At 54.8% G+C, this 16,362-nt stretch overlaps 1 protein-coding gene across 2 annotated transcripts in view; it reads right to left on the minus strand.

The window, feature by feature from the left end:
• Positions 1–13,472: 13,472 nt before the first annotated feature.
• The window catches only part of Foxp4 (forkhead box P4), a 54,298-nt gene continuing 51,408 nt past the window's right edge, over positions 13,473–16,362 (minus strand). For both annotated transcript variants that reach the window (XM_052745561.1, XM_052745560.1), the window contains exons 15-17: positions 16,036–16,102; positions 15,401–15,570; positions 13,473–15,115 (exon numbers count right to left, since the gene is read on the minus strand). In XM_052745561.1, coding sequence (XP_052601521.1) covers positions 14,968–15,115; positions 15,401–15,570; positions 16,036–16,102 — 385 coding nt within the window. In that variant the 3' untranslated portion in view covers positions 13,473–14,967. The remainder of the gene's footprint in view (positions 15,116–15,400; positions 15,571–16,035; positions 16,103–16,362) is intronic.

Raw genomic sequence — 16,362 nt, forward strand, 5'->3', positions numbered from 1 at the left:
AAGATGGGGCCGGGCGGTGGTGGTGCACGCCTTTAATCCCAGCACTCGGGAGGCAGAGGCAGGCGGATCTCTGTGAGTTCGAGGCCAGCCTGGTCTCCAAAGCGAGTACCAGGAAAGGCGCAAAGCTACACAGAGAAACCCTGTCTCGAAAAACCAAAAAAAAAAAAAAATAAAAATAAGATGGAGGGGCTGGTGAGGTAGCTAAATGGGTAGAGACTTTGCCTCCAAGCCTGACGACCTGAGTTCAATCCCCTGACTCACATAATTTTTTGTTGTTGCTGGGTTTTTTGAGACAGGGTTTCTCTGCGTAGCCTTAGCTGTCTGGGAACTCTGTAGACCAGGCTAGCTTCAAACTCAGAGATCCTCCTGCCTCTGCCTCCCGAGTGCTGGGATTAAAAGTGTGTGCCACCACCGCCCGGACCTGTCTCTTTCTCAGGTTGACCTGGGCTTTCCTCGTCTTGTGTGTAGGAGGTACAGATCCTCTACTCCGTGCTGTGAGGAGTGGTGAACAGGAGTATGCTTGGGGAATTTGCATGTCTCCACATGTTTCCCCGTCTGTTTAATTAATAGGCAGGCAGGGCGCGCTTTTAGGGTAGGGATAATTTCCCCTTAGAATGTCAAAGGCAATGCTCTTTTCTGATGGTGTGGTTGAATAATCAAGCATTGCTTTGAGTCTCTGCCTTTTGATGTGCCTCTGCTTTCTCTCTGCGAGTCTGTGAGATCTGTTCTTTTTGTGGGGGTTCTGAAAGTCTGTGGTGGTGCCCTGGGGAATAAGATTTTCCTGGCTCTTTGGCCTGCTCAGCTTGGAAATTCAAGTTGAAAAACTCTTGCATTGCTTCTTTTTCCTTCCCCTTTCCAACTAACCCCCCCTGTGTCCTTTTTGAGAGGTCTTCAACATTGCCTGGGCTGGCCTTGGACTCCTGGGCTGAGGTATGCCTCCTGCCTTAGCCTCCTGGGCTAGCCTTGGACTCCTGGGCTGAAGCATGCCTCCTGCCTTAGCCTCCTGGGCTAGGCTTGGACTCCTGAGCTGAGGTATGCCTCCTGCCTTAGCCTCCTGGGCTAGCCTTGGGCTCCTGGGCTGAGGTATGTCTCCTGCCTTAGCCTCCTGGGCTAGCCTTGGGCTCCTGGGCTGAGGTATGTCTCCTGCCTTAGCCTCCTGGGCTAGCCTTGGGCTCCTGGGCTGAGGTATGTCTCCTGCCTTAGCCTCCTGGGCTAGCCTTGGACTCCTGGGCTGAAGTATGTCTCTTGCCTTAGCCTCCTTAGAATCTGGTACTACAGGTACCACAGTGTCTTTTCTGTTTCCCTTTATGGTTTGTGTGTACGTGTGTATATGGGAGGTACTTTTAGTATAGTCTTTATTTTATTCTTAATTGCAATACTTCAATAAAGAGTAACTATTAGCTTATCTTTGGTTTAAAATACTTATCTTTAAAGATTTGTTTATTTTTATTCTGTATGTATGAGTGTTTATATCTATGTGCACTACATGCGTGCAATACTCCTGGAAGCCAGAAGAGGGAGTTGAGTCCCACACAGAACTGGAGTCACAGACTGAAATGTGGGTACTGTGGGCTTAACTTAGGTTTGCTGGAAGAGTGCTATGTGCTCTCAACTGCTGGATTATCTCTGCAGCCTAGTTCTATGGGGGATCTGACACCCTCTTTTTTTTTTTTTTTGAGACAGGGTTTCTCTGTGTAACAGTTCCAGCTGTCCTGGAACTGACTTTGTAGCCCAGGCTGGCCTCAAACTCACAGAGATCCTCCTGCCTCTGCCTCCTGAGTGCTGGGATTAAAGGTGTGTACCACTACCGCCTGGCTTCAAGCCCCTATTCTATTTTATTTAATTTGAAATAGGGTCTCACATGTCCCAGGCAGGCCTCAAACTCTCTGTGTGGCAGTTGACCTTGAACTCCTAATCCTCCTGCCTCCTGGCATGAAACTTGTGTGTCATTATGCCTGGCTTGTGCAGGGTTAGACCCTGAGCCTAGGGCCTTGTGCATCCCAGGCAAGCTCTCCTGACTGAGCTGCATCCCTGGCCCTATTTTTTTTTTGTTTAAGACACAGTCTTGCCATACAGCCTAGGCTGGCCTGGAGTCCTTAGCAGCCTCATTTCTCAGCCTTCTCAGTTCTGGGACTCCAGGTTTTTACCACATGCTTGGCCAGACCCTGTCTTCAACTTCCGGTCCTCATGGCTTTTGTTTTCATTTCTGCTACTGTATTTTTAATTTCTAAGACTTCATTTTGTTCTATGAGTGCTCATTTTTGTATCATTTGACTTTTATTTTATGGATATAGCATATCTGAGAATAAATGGTTATTTTAGGCTAGGCATGATGGCATACACCTTTTAATCCCAGCACTGGGGAGGCAGTGGCAGGCAGATCTCTGTAAATTTGAGGCCAATCTGATCTACATAGAGAGCTCTAGGCCAGCCAGAGGCATACAGATTTACGCGCGCGTGTGTGTGTGTGTGTGTGTGTGTGTGTGTGTGTGTGTGTGTGTGTGTACCTGCACATGTGGGCAGGTGGGAGTGAGCTGAGGTACCTGCAGGGAGGCCTGTGTCTTGGCTGTCCTTGCTGGCTGAGGACTTGGCCGCCTCAGTCGCCCTCCCTGCTGCTCCCCCAGCTTGCCTTCTTGCTTGCTGTGTTCATCTCCTAGAGTCTATTCCTTAAAATAAAAAGATCTGTGTAGGTCTCCGGCTTCAGGAGGCAGGAGGGGAAGTGCATGAACTCGGTCCTCCGTCTTTAATTAGAAGTTGCTCAGCTGGGTTTTCTGTTGTCTCCTCAAATTCTGCTGGACTCAGGGCCGCTCTTTCATCTTCCACCACAAAATGAGCGGCTGCTCCGTAGATCCTTCCTCCTGCCCCTGGTTTCTGTCACTCTGCTATCGAAGCTTTAAAACCACAGGGTCCCTTTGCACCTTTGCTTTCCGGGCCTCCTATTTGTGGAACAAGGTCACCTTTTTCTCCTTCCTCACAGCTCCCTCCCACTTCCCTTCCTTTCACAGCCGGCACCCAGATCTGTCTTCTCACAGCAGGGCAGCAGAGAAAGGCCCTGGGGAGTGATCTTCCCGCCTTGTCCTCACAGCTGGTCTCCGAAACGAAAATGGCTGTCTGCTTTTCGCTTCCTTTGGTTTGGGTTTAGGCTTTCCTTGTTCTGTATTTTCAGGCAGGGTCTTGCTATGTAGCCCAGGTTGGCCTCAGACTCACAACCCCTTCCACCTCAGCTTCCCTAACAAGTCTGTGTAAAAGAAGAAGAAAGGGGTTGGAGAGCTGGCTGGGGGTAAAGAGTATGCGCTGCTCTTTCCAAGGACCCATGTTCAGTTCACAGCACCATATTAAGTACCTTGAAGCTGCCTGTAACTCCAGCTCCAGGAGATCTCAGGCCTCTGGTTTCCTCAACACCTGCACTCACATGCACACAACAACCCCCCCACCTCCGCCGCCACACACACACACACACACACACACACACACACACACACACACACTCATAATTACAAAATAAAATAATTTTTTTTTTAAAGACTCTGGGGCTGAAGACATGGCTCAGTGGTTATAAGAACATTGGCTGCAGCTGGGCGGTGGTGGTGCATGTCTTTAATCCCAGCACTTGAGAGGTGGAGGTAGGTGGATCTCTGTGAGTTCCAGGCCAGCCTGAGGTACAGAGTGAGTTCCAGGACAGGCTCCAAAGCTACACAAGAGAAACCTTGTCTTTAAAAACAAAACAAAACAAAAGAACATTGACTGCTCTTCCTGAGACCTGGGTTTGATTCCCAGCACCCACACGAAAGGCCCTGGGGGGTGATCAGAGTGTGAGCTACCACTCAAAATCGTCTGTCTGTAGCTCCAGGTCTTGGAGATGTACATGATGTACAGGCATACACACAGGCAAAATACTCACACACATTAACAAAAATGGGCATGGTAATAAATGCCTCTAGTTCCAGCACTTGGGTGTAGGGGCAGAGGCAGGTGGATCTTCGTGAGTTCAAGGCTAGCCTCATCTACACAATGAGTTCTAGGCCAGTCAGGACTTCATACTGAGACCCTGTCTCCAAACAAAACAAGCAAAAAACCCAAACAAAAAGAGGAGGAGAAGGAGGAGGAGGAGGAGCCACAAGTGATGGTGCACACCTCTAATCTCAGCCCTTGGCAGCAGGACCAGGAACTCGGGGTATCCTTGAGGCCGAGTTGGCCAGAGTCCGTTTCAAAACCAACCAGACAACAACAGACTTAGCAGGTATGAGCACTCGCTGTCCAGTGTGATGACTGGAGTCCACTCCCTGGAACGCAGAAGAAGCCAGATGCTGGGACCAACATCTGGAAGCCCAGCACTCCGGTGCACAGGGAGGTGGAGACAGGGCGGGTGCCTGGAAGCTCCAGGGCCAGCTTGGAGTGCTGGAGGACATGATGCCACAGAGGCAGAGACAAGAGAGACCCTGTCTCCACAAGTGGACGTGTCTGATCCGCACGTGTGTGCTGTGGTGCACACGTATCACACACAATGGCAACAACAACAACAAAAAAAAACCTAAAGGAGAGCTGTCACAGCTACCGTACATAAACTGAGCTACATTTCCAGTCCTTTGGTCAAACATTTGATGTTGTTCAGAACAAAAGTCCAAGTTTCTGGGTTGAGCAGCAGCTTCCAGCGTCGGCCTCCGGTCTACCTGTCCAGGCTAAATCCTCCTGCCTCTCTTCTGGGCATGCCATTCTGAAGCACCCTCCCTTCCGGACGCTTCCCTCTGCCCAGCTACCTCCCGTCACTCAGCTCAGATCTCGGAGAAGTTACACAGAGTTACACAGACAGGACCTTCCCAGGTCCCCCCCCCCCCCCCCCCCCGCCCCACTTCTGCCTGTCATCTGGCTCCCTGGTTCCTTGAGGAGAGAGACTGTCTAACCCACTTTGTATTTTAAGACCTCATCAGTGTCTTGCGAGCAGGACAGTTTCGATAAATTTTGAATGTATGAGTGACTGGCCCGTTACATTTCATTATTTATCTGCCTCTTCTCTGCCGCCTTTGCTGTCACATATTAATAACACTCTTTATAGGAGGCCTCTTAAATAATTAAGGTGCTTGAAAGTGTCAAGAAGGACTCTCTCCCCATGGAAAGCCGCCTAGAGCAGAAGGGACTGGAACAGTTCTTCTCTTTGGTGGGGATGGGAAGGAGGATGTCACTATGTGGACCAGCTGGAGAAGGTTCTTCTCAAGTCTTTTAAGTTTTATGTGTGTGAGCATGCGTGTGCACATGTGTGTCAGCCGTTAGTTCTCAGAAGCTGTCCACTTAGTTCTATAGACAAGGTTGTCTTTCCAGCCTGGGGCCCCCTGGGTAGGCTGCACTGGCTGCCCAGGGGCCCCCAATGGGGGGACTCCCGCCTCTGCCTCTCCAGTGCTGGGATTTCAAGTATGCACGGCCTGTCTTTTTTTTTTTTTAACTTGGGTCCTGGGGCTTGAACTCAGAAACTCACGCTTGTGCAGCCGACACTTTACTGCCTGAGCCATCCCCCCAGCCCCTGCTGAGTGCTAATTTTTGACTTAATAGTTACCTCACTACACAGTGGTGGTCGTTTTGCCAGCTGTTCTGTGACCCCCCAGAGGCTCCAGGCCTGGGTCTATTAGTGATCCCCAGAGGCCCCAGAACCAGCTGGGCTCAAAGCAGGGGCTCAGTTAACACTGAACCTGGGTGTGAAGCAGGGGCTCAGTTAACACTGAACCTGGGAGTAAAGAAGGCTCAGTTAACACTGAGCCTGGGTGTGAAGCAGAGGCTCAGTTAACCCTGAACCTGGGAGCAAAGCAGGGGCTCAGTTAACACTGAACCTGGAAGTAAGAAGGCTCAGTTAACACTGAGCCTGCATGTAAAGCAGACCCTTGGTTAACACTGAGCCTGCGTGTGAAGCAGTGGGGTTAACTGTCATGAACTGTCTGTATGCTCTGGGATAGAGAGAGAGACGTGAGCCAGCGTGGGGTCCTCTCTGAGACAGTGAAAAATCAGGCCTGGGTTGGTGGCAGACCTTGGCAGCTAGGAACAGGATGGCCTCTTGGAGGACCTTCTGGAGGCAGGCAGTGACAGTAGCTTCTCTAGAGAAACCTGAAGCAAGAGAAGCGTAAGTGTGTGAGAGGAAATTGACGCTGCGGGGGGCTAGGACACAGCTGGAGAAGAGAGGTGCAGGTCCCTGGAGGGGGCTTAGGAAACTTCTTCAGGCTCACGCTGATGTGCTGAGCACCCCCCCCCCACCGCCACGCCTTATCCAGGGTACCCATTAGGCTCAGGCCTTTGTTGGTGGAAGGGACTCCCTCCCCATTCCCTCCTCTCCAAATGCCCAGGGATGGTTTCCAGACCACCCCAGGGTCCCATCCCTCTTCCTGAGGATTTTGTATTGAGCTGAACTCTGAGCAAAGCTTCCTTTGTGTGTGTGTGTGTGTGTGTGTGTGTGTGTGTGTGTTGGGGGAGCAGGGTGAGGGGGTAGGGGAAGGGTGGAGAGAGTGGGGGTGGGGTGGGGAGGGAGGCCTGACCCATGCAAACTCAGAATCCTGTCCTTTACAAAGGAATGAAGTCATCCTGGGTGAGTCCAAGGCAGTGCCCCCTTCCCTGGTCACCTGGGAGTCTGCTCTCTCCCCTTTGTGACTAAAGTCTTTGGAACACAGCCTCAGCTCTACACTTCTCCCCACTACACTCGCTCCCCAGCTGACTGTCTTCTGGGCTGTTCTGTCCTCGGGTGCCATTCCCCGGTCTCCGCCTCTATGGGCCCCTGCCTTAGCCTGGGCTAGCCCTCTCCTGGGTTTGTCTTTTGAGACTCCTCACCTTTGTTTTGGGCTTCCTTTGTGGCCACACCTCTTGCTGGATAGCCAAATGTGGGTCAGATGTGTTTCACCAATGTCCATCTGTCCATCTGCCTGGCACGGGCAGCTAGGTGCTCTACCACCTTCAAGCCCAGGTGAGACTTAGTCTACTTTGTCCTGACTTGAGCTGAGTGGGTAAAGATTCTCCCTGGGATGTAGGAACGGCCTCCCCCTCCACTGAAAATAGAATGTGGAAGGCTTTCAGCCCAGCCACGGAGCTGCATCTCAGGTGTGGGTGAGACCTTCCATTATTTGTTTATTTGGGGGGAGAGTGCATGCCACTGTGTGCATGCAGAGGTCACAGAACAGCCTGGGGCATGGTCTCTTTTGACCCTGTGGGTCCTGGGGGTCTCGGATCTTGGCAGCCAGTGCCTTTCACTGCTGACCTTCTTGCTGGCTCTTCCTGAGGTATGGTGTCCACAGGTAGCCCAAGATGTCTTTCAGTCCCTCAGCCTCCCGAGTGGTTAGTTACAGGTGTACACCACTATGTCTGGCTGCTCTCCTTGCCCCTCCCTCCTCTCCCTTTTGAGACAGGATTTCATGTAGTCCAGGCTGGCCTCAGACTTGCTATATAGCCAAGGCTGGCCTTAAACCCCTGGATTCTCCTGTTTTCGCCCCTAAGATATAAGATTACAGGTGTGTGCTGCCTTTACCAGTCCAGCTCAGCTCCTTTTTCTTTTTAAATTTTCTCATGTTTACTTATCGGTCTGTCTGTCTGTCTATCTATCTATCTATCTATCTATCTATCTACTGTGTGTGTGTATGTGTGTGTGCCACGTGTGCTGTGGCATGCATGGAGGTCAGAGGACAACTTTCAGGAGTCGGTTCTCTCTTTCCACTCTTTCCACCATGTGGGTGCCAGCAATTGAACTCAGGTTCAACTAAGAGACTTCTCCTACTGAGTCACCCTCCTGACCCCAGCTCTTCTCCACCCCCGCCCCGCCCCCTACAGGGTTTCTCTGTGTAGCCCTGGCTGTCCTAGAACTCACTCTGTAGACCAGGCTGGCCTCGAACTCCGAGATCCGTCTGCCTCTGCCTCCTGAGTGCTGGGATTAAAGGCGTGTGCCACCCCTGCCTGGCCTCTTTTCTTATTCTTGTTTATGTTTTGAGAAAGGGTCATGCATGTTGAGACATGCTCAAGCTGGCCTGCAGTTCTCTAGCCTCTTGCCTCGGTCTCCTTTTGCTCTAAAATGAAACATTCCAGCTAGGGTGACAGGACGACCCTTGCTCTCTCTGCCCAGCTCAAACTTGACATTAGCAGTCTACCAGAAACCCACGGAGGGCCCTCCCCGCTTACATCCATCCCCTTCTCCTGGAAGACAGCCAGGTCCTGAGTTCTTGTCACTCCTATACATTCCTTAAATCTCTGCTGTATGTATATACCTGATAGAACATGGCCATGGATGTTTTCAAACATGCTGTAAATGTAAGCATTCTGTGTCTCCCCGCTCCTCGACACACTTTTATTTTTTCATTATTTCTCTTATGTTGGTCCTGCTGCAGGGCCCTCGCTTAGTCCTTGTGTGTGCTGCACACTGCATTGTAGCACACCTGAGTGCCCCCTCTTGTGAACCAACACTTAAGCACGACCCCGCTTATTGCCCTGAAGGGCACGGACTTTACCTATCTCCATCTATTTCTGGGCCATAGAAACAACTCCGCCCTGACAGATGCCTTTGTGAGTGTCCTGCCCACCCCCCTCCCCAGAGCAGGCAGTGGCCTGGTCTAATTTGGGGCCAGTTCAGGTCCCAGGGAAGCAGGGGACCCTGGTGGGAGGACACGCCCATCCCACCTGGGCCCTGCCAGTTGGCTCGGCTACCTGGGGGTGGCCAGCCCGGTGCCTGCCTGGACCCTGTGCTGGGATAACGGACCTTTCAGAGCAGGCAGGCACAGCGGCAGACTGTCTTTCGAAACTTTTGTTTTTTACATCATTTATTTATTTTACGTGGGGAGGTGGACTCAAGTGTGCAGATCAGTGTCAGTTCTCTTCCACTGTGTGGGCTCTGGGGATCGAACTCAGGTCGTCCGGCTCGGCAGCAAGTGCCCTTATCCCCTGAGCCATCTCGCTAGCCCTGTTTCCCTAAACTTTTGATCCTGAGGCCAGGGCAGGGGACCAGGCCCTGTGGTGGGGCTGCTCTGCAACCTGTGGAAGGGGCCTCTGGGTGTAAAGCAATCAATGACGGGTGTGCACGCACAAGCAGGGCTGCCGACTCCCACTCCAGACAAGGCTTTCTTTGTCTCCTGCCCCGAGGTGCTGCAGAAGGCCCTGTGTGATTATTTCCTCAGGGCGGTTCGGCCTTGCTCTGCTGCAAACCCGGCTTTACCTCATTCAGCCTGGAGAAGAACATCAGCTGGGCGCTCAAAAAGCCACTGTGCAAGTCTCACCCTGAGGCTGCGTACCTCACCCTGAGGCTGTGCACTTACCTCACCCTGAGGCTGGGTGCCTACCTCACCCTGAGGCTGGGTACCTACCTCACCTGGGCTGGGTACCTCCCTCACCCTGAGGCTGTGTACCTACCTCACCCCTGAGGCTGTGTACCTGCCTCACCCTGAGGCTGTGTACCTCACCCTGAGGCTGTGTACTTCACCCCTGAGGCTGTGTACCTACCTCACCCTGAGGCTGTGTACCTACCTCACCCTGAGGCTGTGTACCTACCTCACCCTGAGGCTGTGTACCTACCTCACCCTGAGGCTGGGTACCTACCTCACCCTGAGGCTGGGTACCTCACCCCTGAGGCTGTGTACCTACCTCACCCTGAGGCTGTGTACCTACCTCACCCTGAGGCTGTGTACCTACCTCACCCTGAGGCTGTGTACCTACCTCACCCTGAGGCTGTGTACCTACCTCACCCTGAGGCTGTGTACCTACCTCACCCTGTGGCTGTGTACCTACCTCACCCTGAGGCTGTGTACCTACCTCACCCTGAGGCTGTGTACCTACCTCACCCCTGAGGCTGTGTACCTACCTCACCCTGAGGCTGTGTACCTACCTCACCCTGAGGCTGTGTACCTGCCTCACCCTGAGGCTGTGTACCTACCTCACCCTGAGGCTGGGTACCTCACCCCTGAGGCTGTGTACCTACCTCACCCTGAGGCTGTGTACCTACCTCACCCTGAGGCTGGGTACCTACCTCACCCTGAGGCTGTGTACCTACCTCACCCTGAGGCTGTGTACCTACCTCACCCTGAGGCTGGGTACCTACCTCACCCTGAGGCTGGGTACCTACCTCACCCTGAGGCTGTGTACCTACCTCACCCTGAGGCTGTGTACCTACCTCACCCTGAGGCTGGGTACCTACCTCACCCTGAGGCTGTGTACCTACCTCACCCTGAGGCTGTGTACCTCACCCTGAGGCTGGGTACCTCACCCTGAGGCTGTGTACCTACCTCACCCTGAGGCTGGGTACCTCACCCTGAGGCTGGGTACCTCACCCTGAGGCTGGGTACCTCACCCCTGAGGCTGGGTACCTCACCCCTGAGGCTGGGTACCTCACCCCTGAGGCTGTGTACCTCACCCTGAGGCTGTGTACCTACCTCACCCTGAGGCTGTGCACCTCACCCTGAGGCTGTGCACTTACCTCACCCCTGAGGCTGTGTACCTCACCCTGAGGCTGTGTACCTACCTCACCCTGAGGCTGTGTATCTCCAGAGAAGCAATAGGCACTAAGTATCTCTCCTTCCTTCCCCAGGGGACAAATTTGGCCCCTACCTCCTCACATTCTGTATGTAGCCCAGGCTAGCCTCAAACTCAGTGGTGGTCTTCCCACTCAGCTTCCTGCACGCTGAGATTACAGGCATGAGCCACTGTGTCTTTTGAACCACCTGCCTCAGTTTCCCCATCTGTGAAATGAGGATACAGTACCTAACCTAGAGTTGTGCGGAATGAAACACAGAGCTTCTCGGAGGACACAGTAAATCTCATTAAATGTTAGGGGTTTTTTGGGGGGTGGGGTTATTTTTGAGACAGGGTCTCATGTAGGCCAGGCTGACCTAGGACTGTATGAACTAGAATGACCTTGGCCTCCTGGTCCTCTTGCCTCTCACCTGCTGGGACTACAGGTATAGGTCACCACACCAGGCTAAATGTTAGTACGTGTTACTGTTAGAATTCATCCTTCCACTGGGTGAGTGAGCGGCTGTGGAGGTCTCTGACTTTGGGTCCCCACATTCTTCCTTCCTTCCGATTTCCTGTAGGCTGTTTCATAAGTCACACGTTGGAAGTTTCTGGAAAGCCCCAACAAACAGCAAAAGGAACTCTTTGGCTCCGGGTTAGGCAAGGGGTAAGCGCTCCTCCTGCAGGCAGGTCCCCTTAGCGGGTCGCTTTGTCTGAAGCGCCCTCTGCCGGCCGCAGGCAACAGGCCGGGGCCAGGGTGGCGGGTTCTGGTAGAGGCAACACGGACGGCCTTGGGTGTGCAACAGGACCTCGCTGAGTCAGGTTCTGAAGTTTCTCCACAAGGGCAGGAACGCTAGATCAGGACGAGCTGCCGGCCGCAGCCAACGCCCAGCCAATGGGGGGAAGACCGTGGGCTGGGGAAACGGTCAGTTAGCCGCGCTGGCTGCTCCACAGAGGGCTGGAGTTTGGTTCCCAGCACTCACATGGTGGCCCATAACCGTCTCTAACTCGGTTTCCTGGGGGTGTGAGGTCCTTTTCTAGCCTCTGCAGGTACCAGGCACTTACATGATGCAATTAACAAACACGCAGGCAAGATAGTCATACACATAAAATAACCTTCAAAAAGTAGATAACATAACCAGGGACTCACGGGGTGGGGGTGGGGGGAGCCTGGGCGGTGGCAGACGCCAGCCAGGTGGATCTCTGTGAGTTTGAGGCCAGCCTGGTCTACAAAGTGAGATCCAGGACAGGCTCCAAAAGCTACACAGAGAAACTCTGTCTCGAACCCCCCACCCCCACAAAAAAAAAAACCAAAAAAAAAAAGGAGAGAAGCTAGACAGCCTGGAGGACTTCCTGATGGAAAAGTGAGTGAGAGACAAGGCAAAGTGCTGGCATTAAGACTACCGTGTTGGACACAGTGGTACAGAATGTAATCTTAGCACTGGGGAGGCGGAGCCAGGAGACTCGTCTGAGTCCGGCCTGGCTTCTACACCAAGTTCCAGGACAGCCAGGGCTATATAGGAAAATTCCGACTCAAACACAAAGGGTGTAAAGTGAGTTTCTAAGCTCCGTGGTCCTAGAAACTTGCTATGTTGTATAGCGCAGGGCAGTCTTCATCAGCCCCCGAGGTCGACCTCCACCTTACTTCTCGACACACTGATAAACATGTGCCACCAGTCTACGGGAGAATGGGAACACAAACCAAAAAAACCACCTGGATTCCAGCTGAAGCAGGAGAAACTGAGGTTAGACTGCTGGGAGTATAAAGCGGGGGTGGGGTGGGGGGTGGGGAAGATGCCATCTTGTCCCCTTAGGGTCTGGAGTAAGCAGGCTACCACTGGGAAGAGCTCTCAGAACAGCCTGCTTTTGCAGGGGTAGGTAAGGGAGTTGGGTGCTTGTCAGCCAACACCCCTGGATTCTCCTGGGGCCTTGGGGCCGGGAGAGGGGAAAAGGTCTCCTAAGGTGTGACTGCAGATGGTGCTATCCAGAGTAAGCACACACCGCCTCTGTGGCGGGCCAGGCCACCGGAGGGGCTGCCTGTCAGGGCGAGCAATGGGCGTCCATGTCCGTCTGTCTCCAAAAGGGGCCCGTTCCTCTCTCAATGGCGTGTGTGTGTGTGTGTGTGTGTGTGTGTGTGTGTGTGTGTGTGTGTGTGTGCATAGACAGACACAGGAGATCTCAGACTCTTGCCGAGTGTACAGAGGACTAGGTGGAGGAACTAAGGCGAGAGAGGTCAGTGAGCCAGGGTGGGTCCGCAGGCGAGGTCACCCGGCCCACAGCGTCCCACAACGTCCCACAGCGTCCCCGAGGAGTCCCCGAGGTTGAGAAGCAGCGTTTGGCTTGCAGGGTGCTCCGCTGCTTCCCTTCTGTGCCCCTCCCCGTCCAGCCTGCTGACCAGCCTCCCCGGCATCACTAGCTGACACCGGGGTAGGAGAGGACCTGCAGATGAGGCCCAGGGCAGGGCGGCCCAGGGAGCAGTGCTCCAAGGGGATGTCACCCACGGACAGAACTCACCTTGGGACTAAGAGTTGAGTCACTTCTCTCCGTCTCTTCCTCCTCCCCATCCAGGGTCCCCTGAATGGACCAGACCATTCTTTTCCCAACCCAGAGGCACCTGCACTATGCCACTGCAGACCCATGTACCTCAGGGCCAACAGTAACCAACCCTGTCGTCAGGACGCACATCTGACGTGGCCAGCCAGGTGACATGATGGCTTAGTTGGGCATCATGTGTGGGGCAGCACACACTTAGCCACAATGGCCGAGGCTGCGGTCATGAGATGTAATACTCTCCTGGATGGAGCAGGGTGCCCTGGCTGAGAACGCCCTGTCAGCAACCGACCTGCAACAGGGTCTGGCATTCAGGACTGGAGGTTAGAAGTCTGGTTCACGCAGGGTACCAGCTGGGAGAGGGACCCAGGAGGACCTGTGCTCCGGCTTGCCCGCCACTCTTGTCCTCAGCAAATCTTCCGGCTCCAAGGGCCCTCCCCTCCCTCGCCTTGGTGACACACACAGGCCCCGGTAAATAGAGGACTTTAATATTTCTGTGCTGGTCAAACGGAACACAGGTGGGGATACATGGGGGAGGCCGGGGCCCCTTGCCTCTAAGGAGGGCGGCTTGTGTGGGGTGGGACAGGGGTTGGTGGTGACAGGGGTTCTCCTGGGACATGTCCAAGGAGTCTTTCTCAGGGAAGGGGCCGTGGCAGGGTGCTCTGGGCATCCCTGACACCCAGTCCATGGCCTTGGGTTGTGGGTCCCCCATAGGGGGTCTGTGGAATCTCAACGTTTTCCAGCTCTTCTGCTAGAATCCACTCTCCCAGCATGATGGGGACTTGGTCCTATGCAGGGGTCTGAAGAGCCCCCAGAAAGCAGCCCAGGGGTGGGGGCACAATTCTGCCCTCTCCCTTCTCCTTAGGGGGGGTAAGAGCAGAGGGGAACTGGGCAGGACCCCTGGACCCTGGGGCGGGGGGTGGGGGAGAGGAGAGGGTCTTGCCACCAACAGACACTGTAAACTTTGGTTTTAAAGAATAACTTAAGTGGAGGGATGGCTTCCAGCCTGGGGCCAGGGCGAAGAGGGGGTGGGGGTGCTCGGCAGGCGACAAAGGAAAAAGCCAACAAAAAGATTTGGTTTTTGCTTCCGGCATAAGAAAGGTCTTTGGTCATCCGTTTAACTGGGGGGACAGGAAGAGGTGCTGAGGGGGTGAGAGGACCCCAGTGCAGGGGGCCCGCAGGCTGGGGCTGAGGATGGTTCCTGCCTGGCTCTCTCCCATACTGTGATACTCAGGTCACCTATGCATACAGGTCTGAAGGTGCCCAGCATGGGGGGGGGTGTCCCTCAGTGCTTCGAGTTGGGGTGCCGCAGGAGCACCCAGCAAACAGGGTGGGGTGGAGGCCTGTTTAGTCTGTCTGGGTCCTGCCTCAGGTCGGGGAGGGGGAAGGGCAGGGCACAACTTGCCCCACCCCAGCAGCTTGAGGGGCTGGGCTGCAGCTGCGTTCCCAGTCTGCTTGCCCCATTGAGCAGGGAGCTGGGGCTGGAGAACATTATAATCTTCACAGTTGGGAAGGGTAAGGGAGGATGAACCAGGAAGGGTCCTCTGGCCAGAAACCTCTGCCACAGCCAGGGCAGGAGAAGAAGGTCAGGGATGTGAGGGTGTCTCAGCCCCGCCTGCGGCTCTCCCCTGTGCTAAGGGGCCCTGGAAGGGAGCGCTGGTGGGGGGAGGGCCCTGCTGCTGCTGGTGGTGGTCGGGATACAGGGGAGGGTCTGAGAGGGTCTGGGCCCTCCATGTCCTCTATGGGTCCCGGGCCAAGGGTTCTGTGTCCTCTCAGGGGGCAGGGATGTGCCTGCCCCCAGGCGTCTGTCAGTCAGGTGGCTTGGGGAGCTGCCGGCCCAGGTCTCCCCCGTCCGAGTCCCCGAAGTGCCTTGAGGTTGGAGGGGCTGTAGAGTGGGGTGGGTGGGCTGGGGTCCGGACTGGGCGGCAGGGTCTTGGCCTGCCCTGCCTGCCCACCCAGCCCTTAGGACATGTCCTCTCCTGGCAGGTCTTCCTCCAGGTCCCTGTCTTCCGGAGGCCCCACAGTGCTGGGGTTGGGGGCACCCAGGGGAGGCCCTGGCCGCCTGTCTTCCTCTGCCTCAGCGGGTTCCTCTTTTACTTGCACCTGGTGACTGATGGAAAGGGTGATATGAGCATGTGGGTGCCAGGGCTTCCCCTTCCTCCCACAAATTCATCCAGAAGCCCAGGACCCTGCCAGGATCCTATCATCTGAGGTCTGACCTCCCCCAGGCACTGTGTGAAGAGAAGAGAGAGAGGCAGAAGTGGGAGGGGTGATGGGGAAGAAGGACGAATATAGAAAGATGAAGGGCAGGGGAAGCGACCACTTGTCCATTGCGTAGAGATGCTGCGGGGCAGATGAGCCACCGTCCACATCTGAGGGGCTTGTGTGAGCTCACCTGTACTGAGGAGGGGAGAGGCGAGGGGGGCTGCTGCTCCCGTTGCTTGGCAGTGGCTCCCCAGGGGCACCCATGTCATCCTGGCCAAGGGGCAGAAGGCTGCTGGCCGAGCCAGGGTTCAGCATACCAGGACTGCTGAGTAGGGGGAAGCTGCTCTCTGCCAGGGCAGCCTGGGGCACACAGGGTGGGGCTCTCAGTGGCTGGAGACCCTTCCCCACTGTCAGAGCCCTCACGTGGATGGCACATTGATCTATCTGGTCAACTCTCCCCCTACCCCCCAACACACACCAGCCAGAAGTCCTCATCCCACCGCCAGCTTCCCTGGAAAACTGTTCTGGCCTAGGAAGCCCTCTACCTCACCGCCTCTGGGGACAGAGGACCCTAGTGTGATGGGCTGAGGGATGGGACTCCATTGGCTGTCCCAGTCTGCATGTGACATGCCCACTCTTCCCAAATGCAGGCTTGAAATCAGAGGTGCACACTGGTACAGAGTTGGAGTAGGGTCGAGCGGCCGAGGGCTGAGGCCAAGAACGGGGAGTGCTCTTCACCCCCCTTCCTACCCACCCTCATCCACTGGGGGAGAAGTGTAAGCAAAGACAAGGGCAGAGCAGAGGGGGGCAGGTGGGCTCAGTCACCTGGTAGCTGGCGTTAAGTGCCCCATAACTGAGGCCCGAGATCATGTTCTTCACCAGAGTGGGACTCCTAGGGAAGAGAAGGTGACCTCAACTCACCGGTCTACACATGACCGTCCTGATTCTAAAACAGAATGAAGAGATGCACTTCGCTCTCCCATTGCTACAGGGGAGGCTACAGGTGGGTCCTCTCTGTTCTCTCTGCTCTGTTCTTAACGCACACAGCCCTGCAGGGAGCACGGACTGCCAGCCTTAGAGCTGATAGGCTGGAAAGCAGGAGCAGTACTCTCAGAATTCCCCTTTCACAGGGTATGGCCCGCAGTTTCTCTC

The sequence above is a fragment of the Peromyscus californicus genome, unplaced genomic scaffold (genome assembly GCF_007827085.1).
Source record: "Peromyscus californicus insignis strain IS unplaced genomic scaffold, ASM782708v3 Scaffold_19__1_contigs__length_69161282, whole genome shotgun sequence".
In the NCBI taxonomy this organism is placed as follows: Eukaryota; Metazoa; Chordata; class Mammalia; order Rodentia; family Cricetidae; genus Peromyscus; species Peromyscus californicus.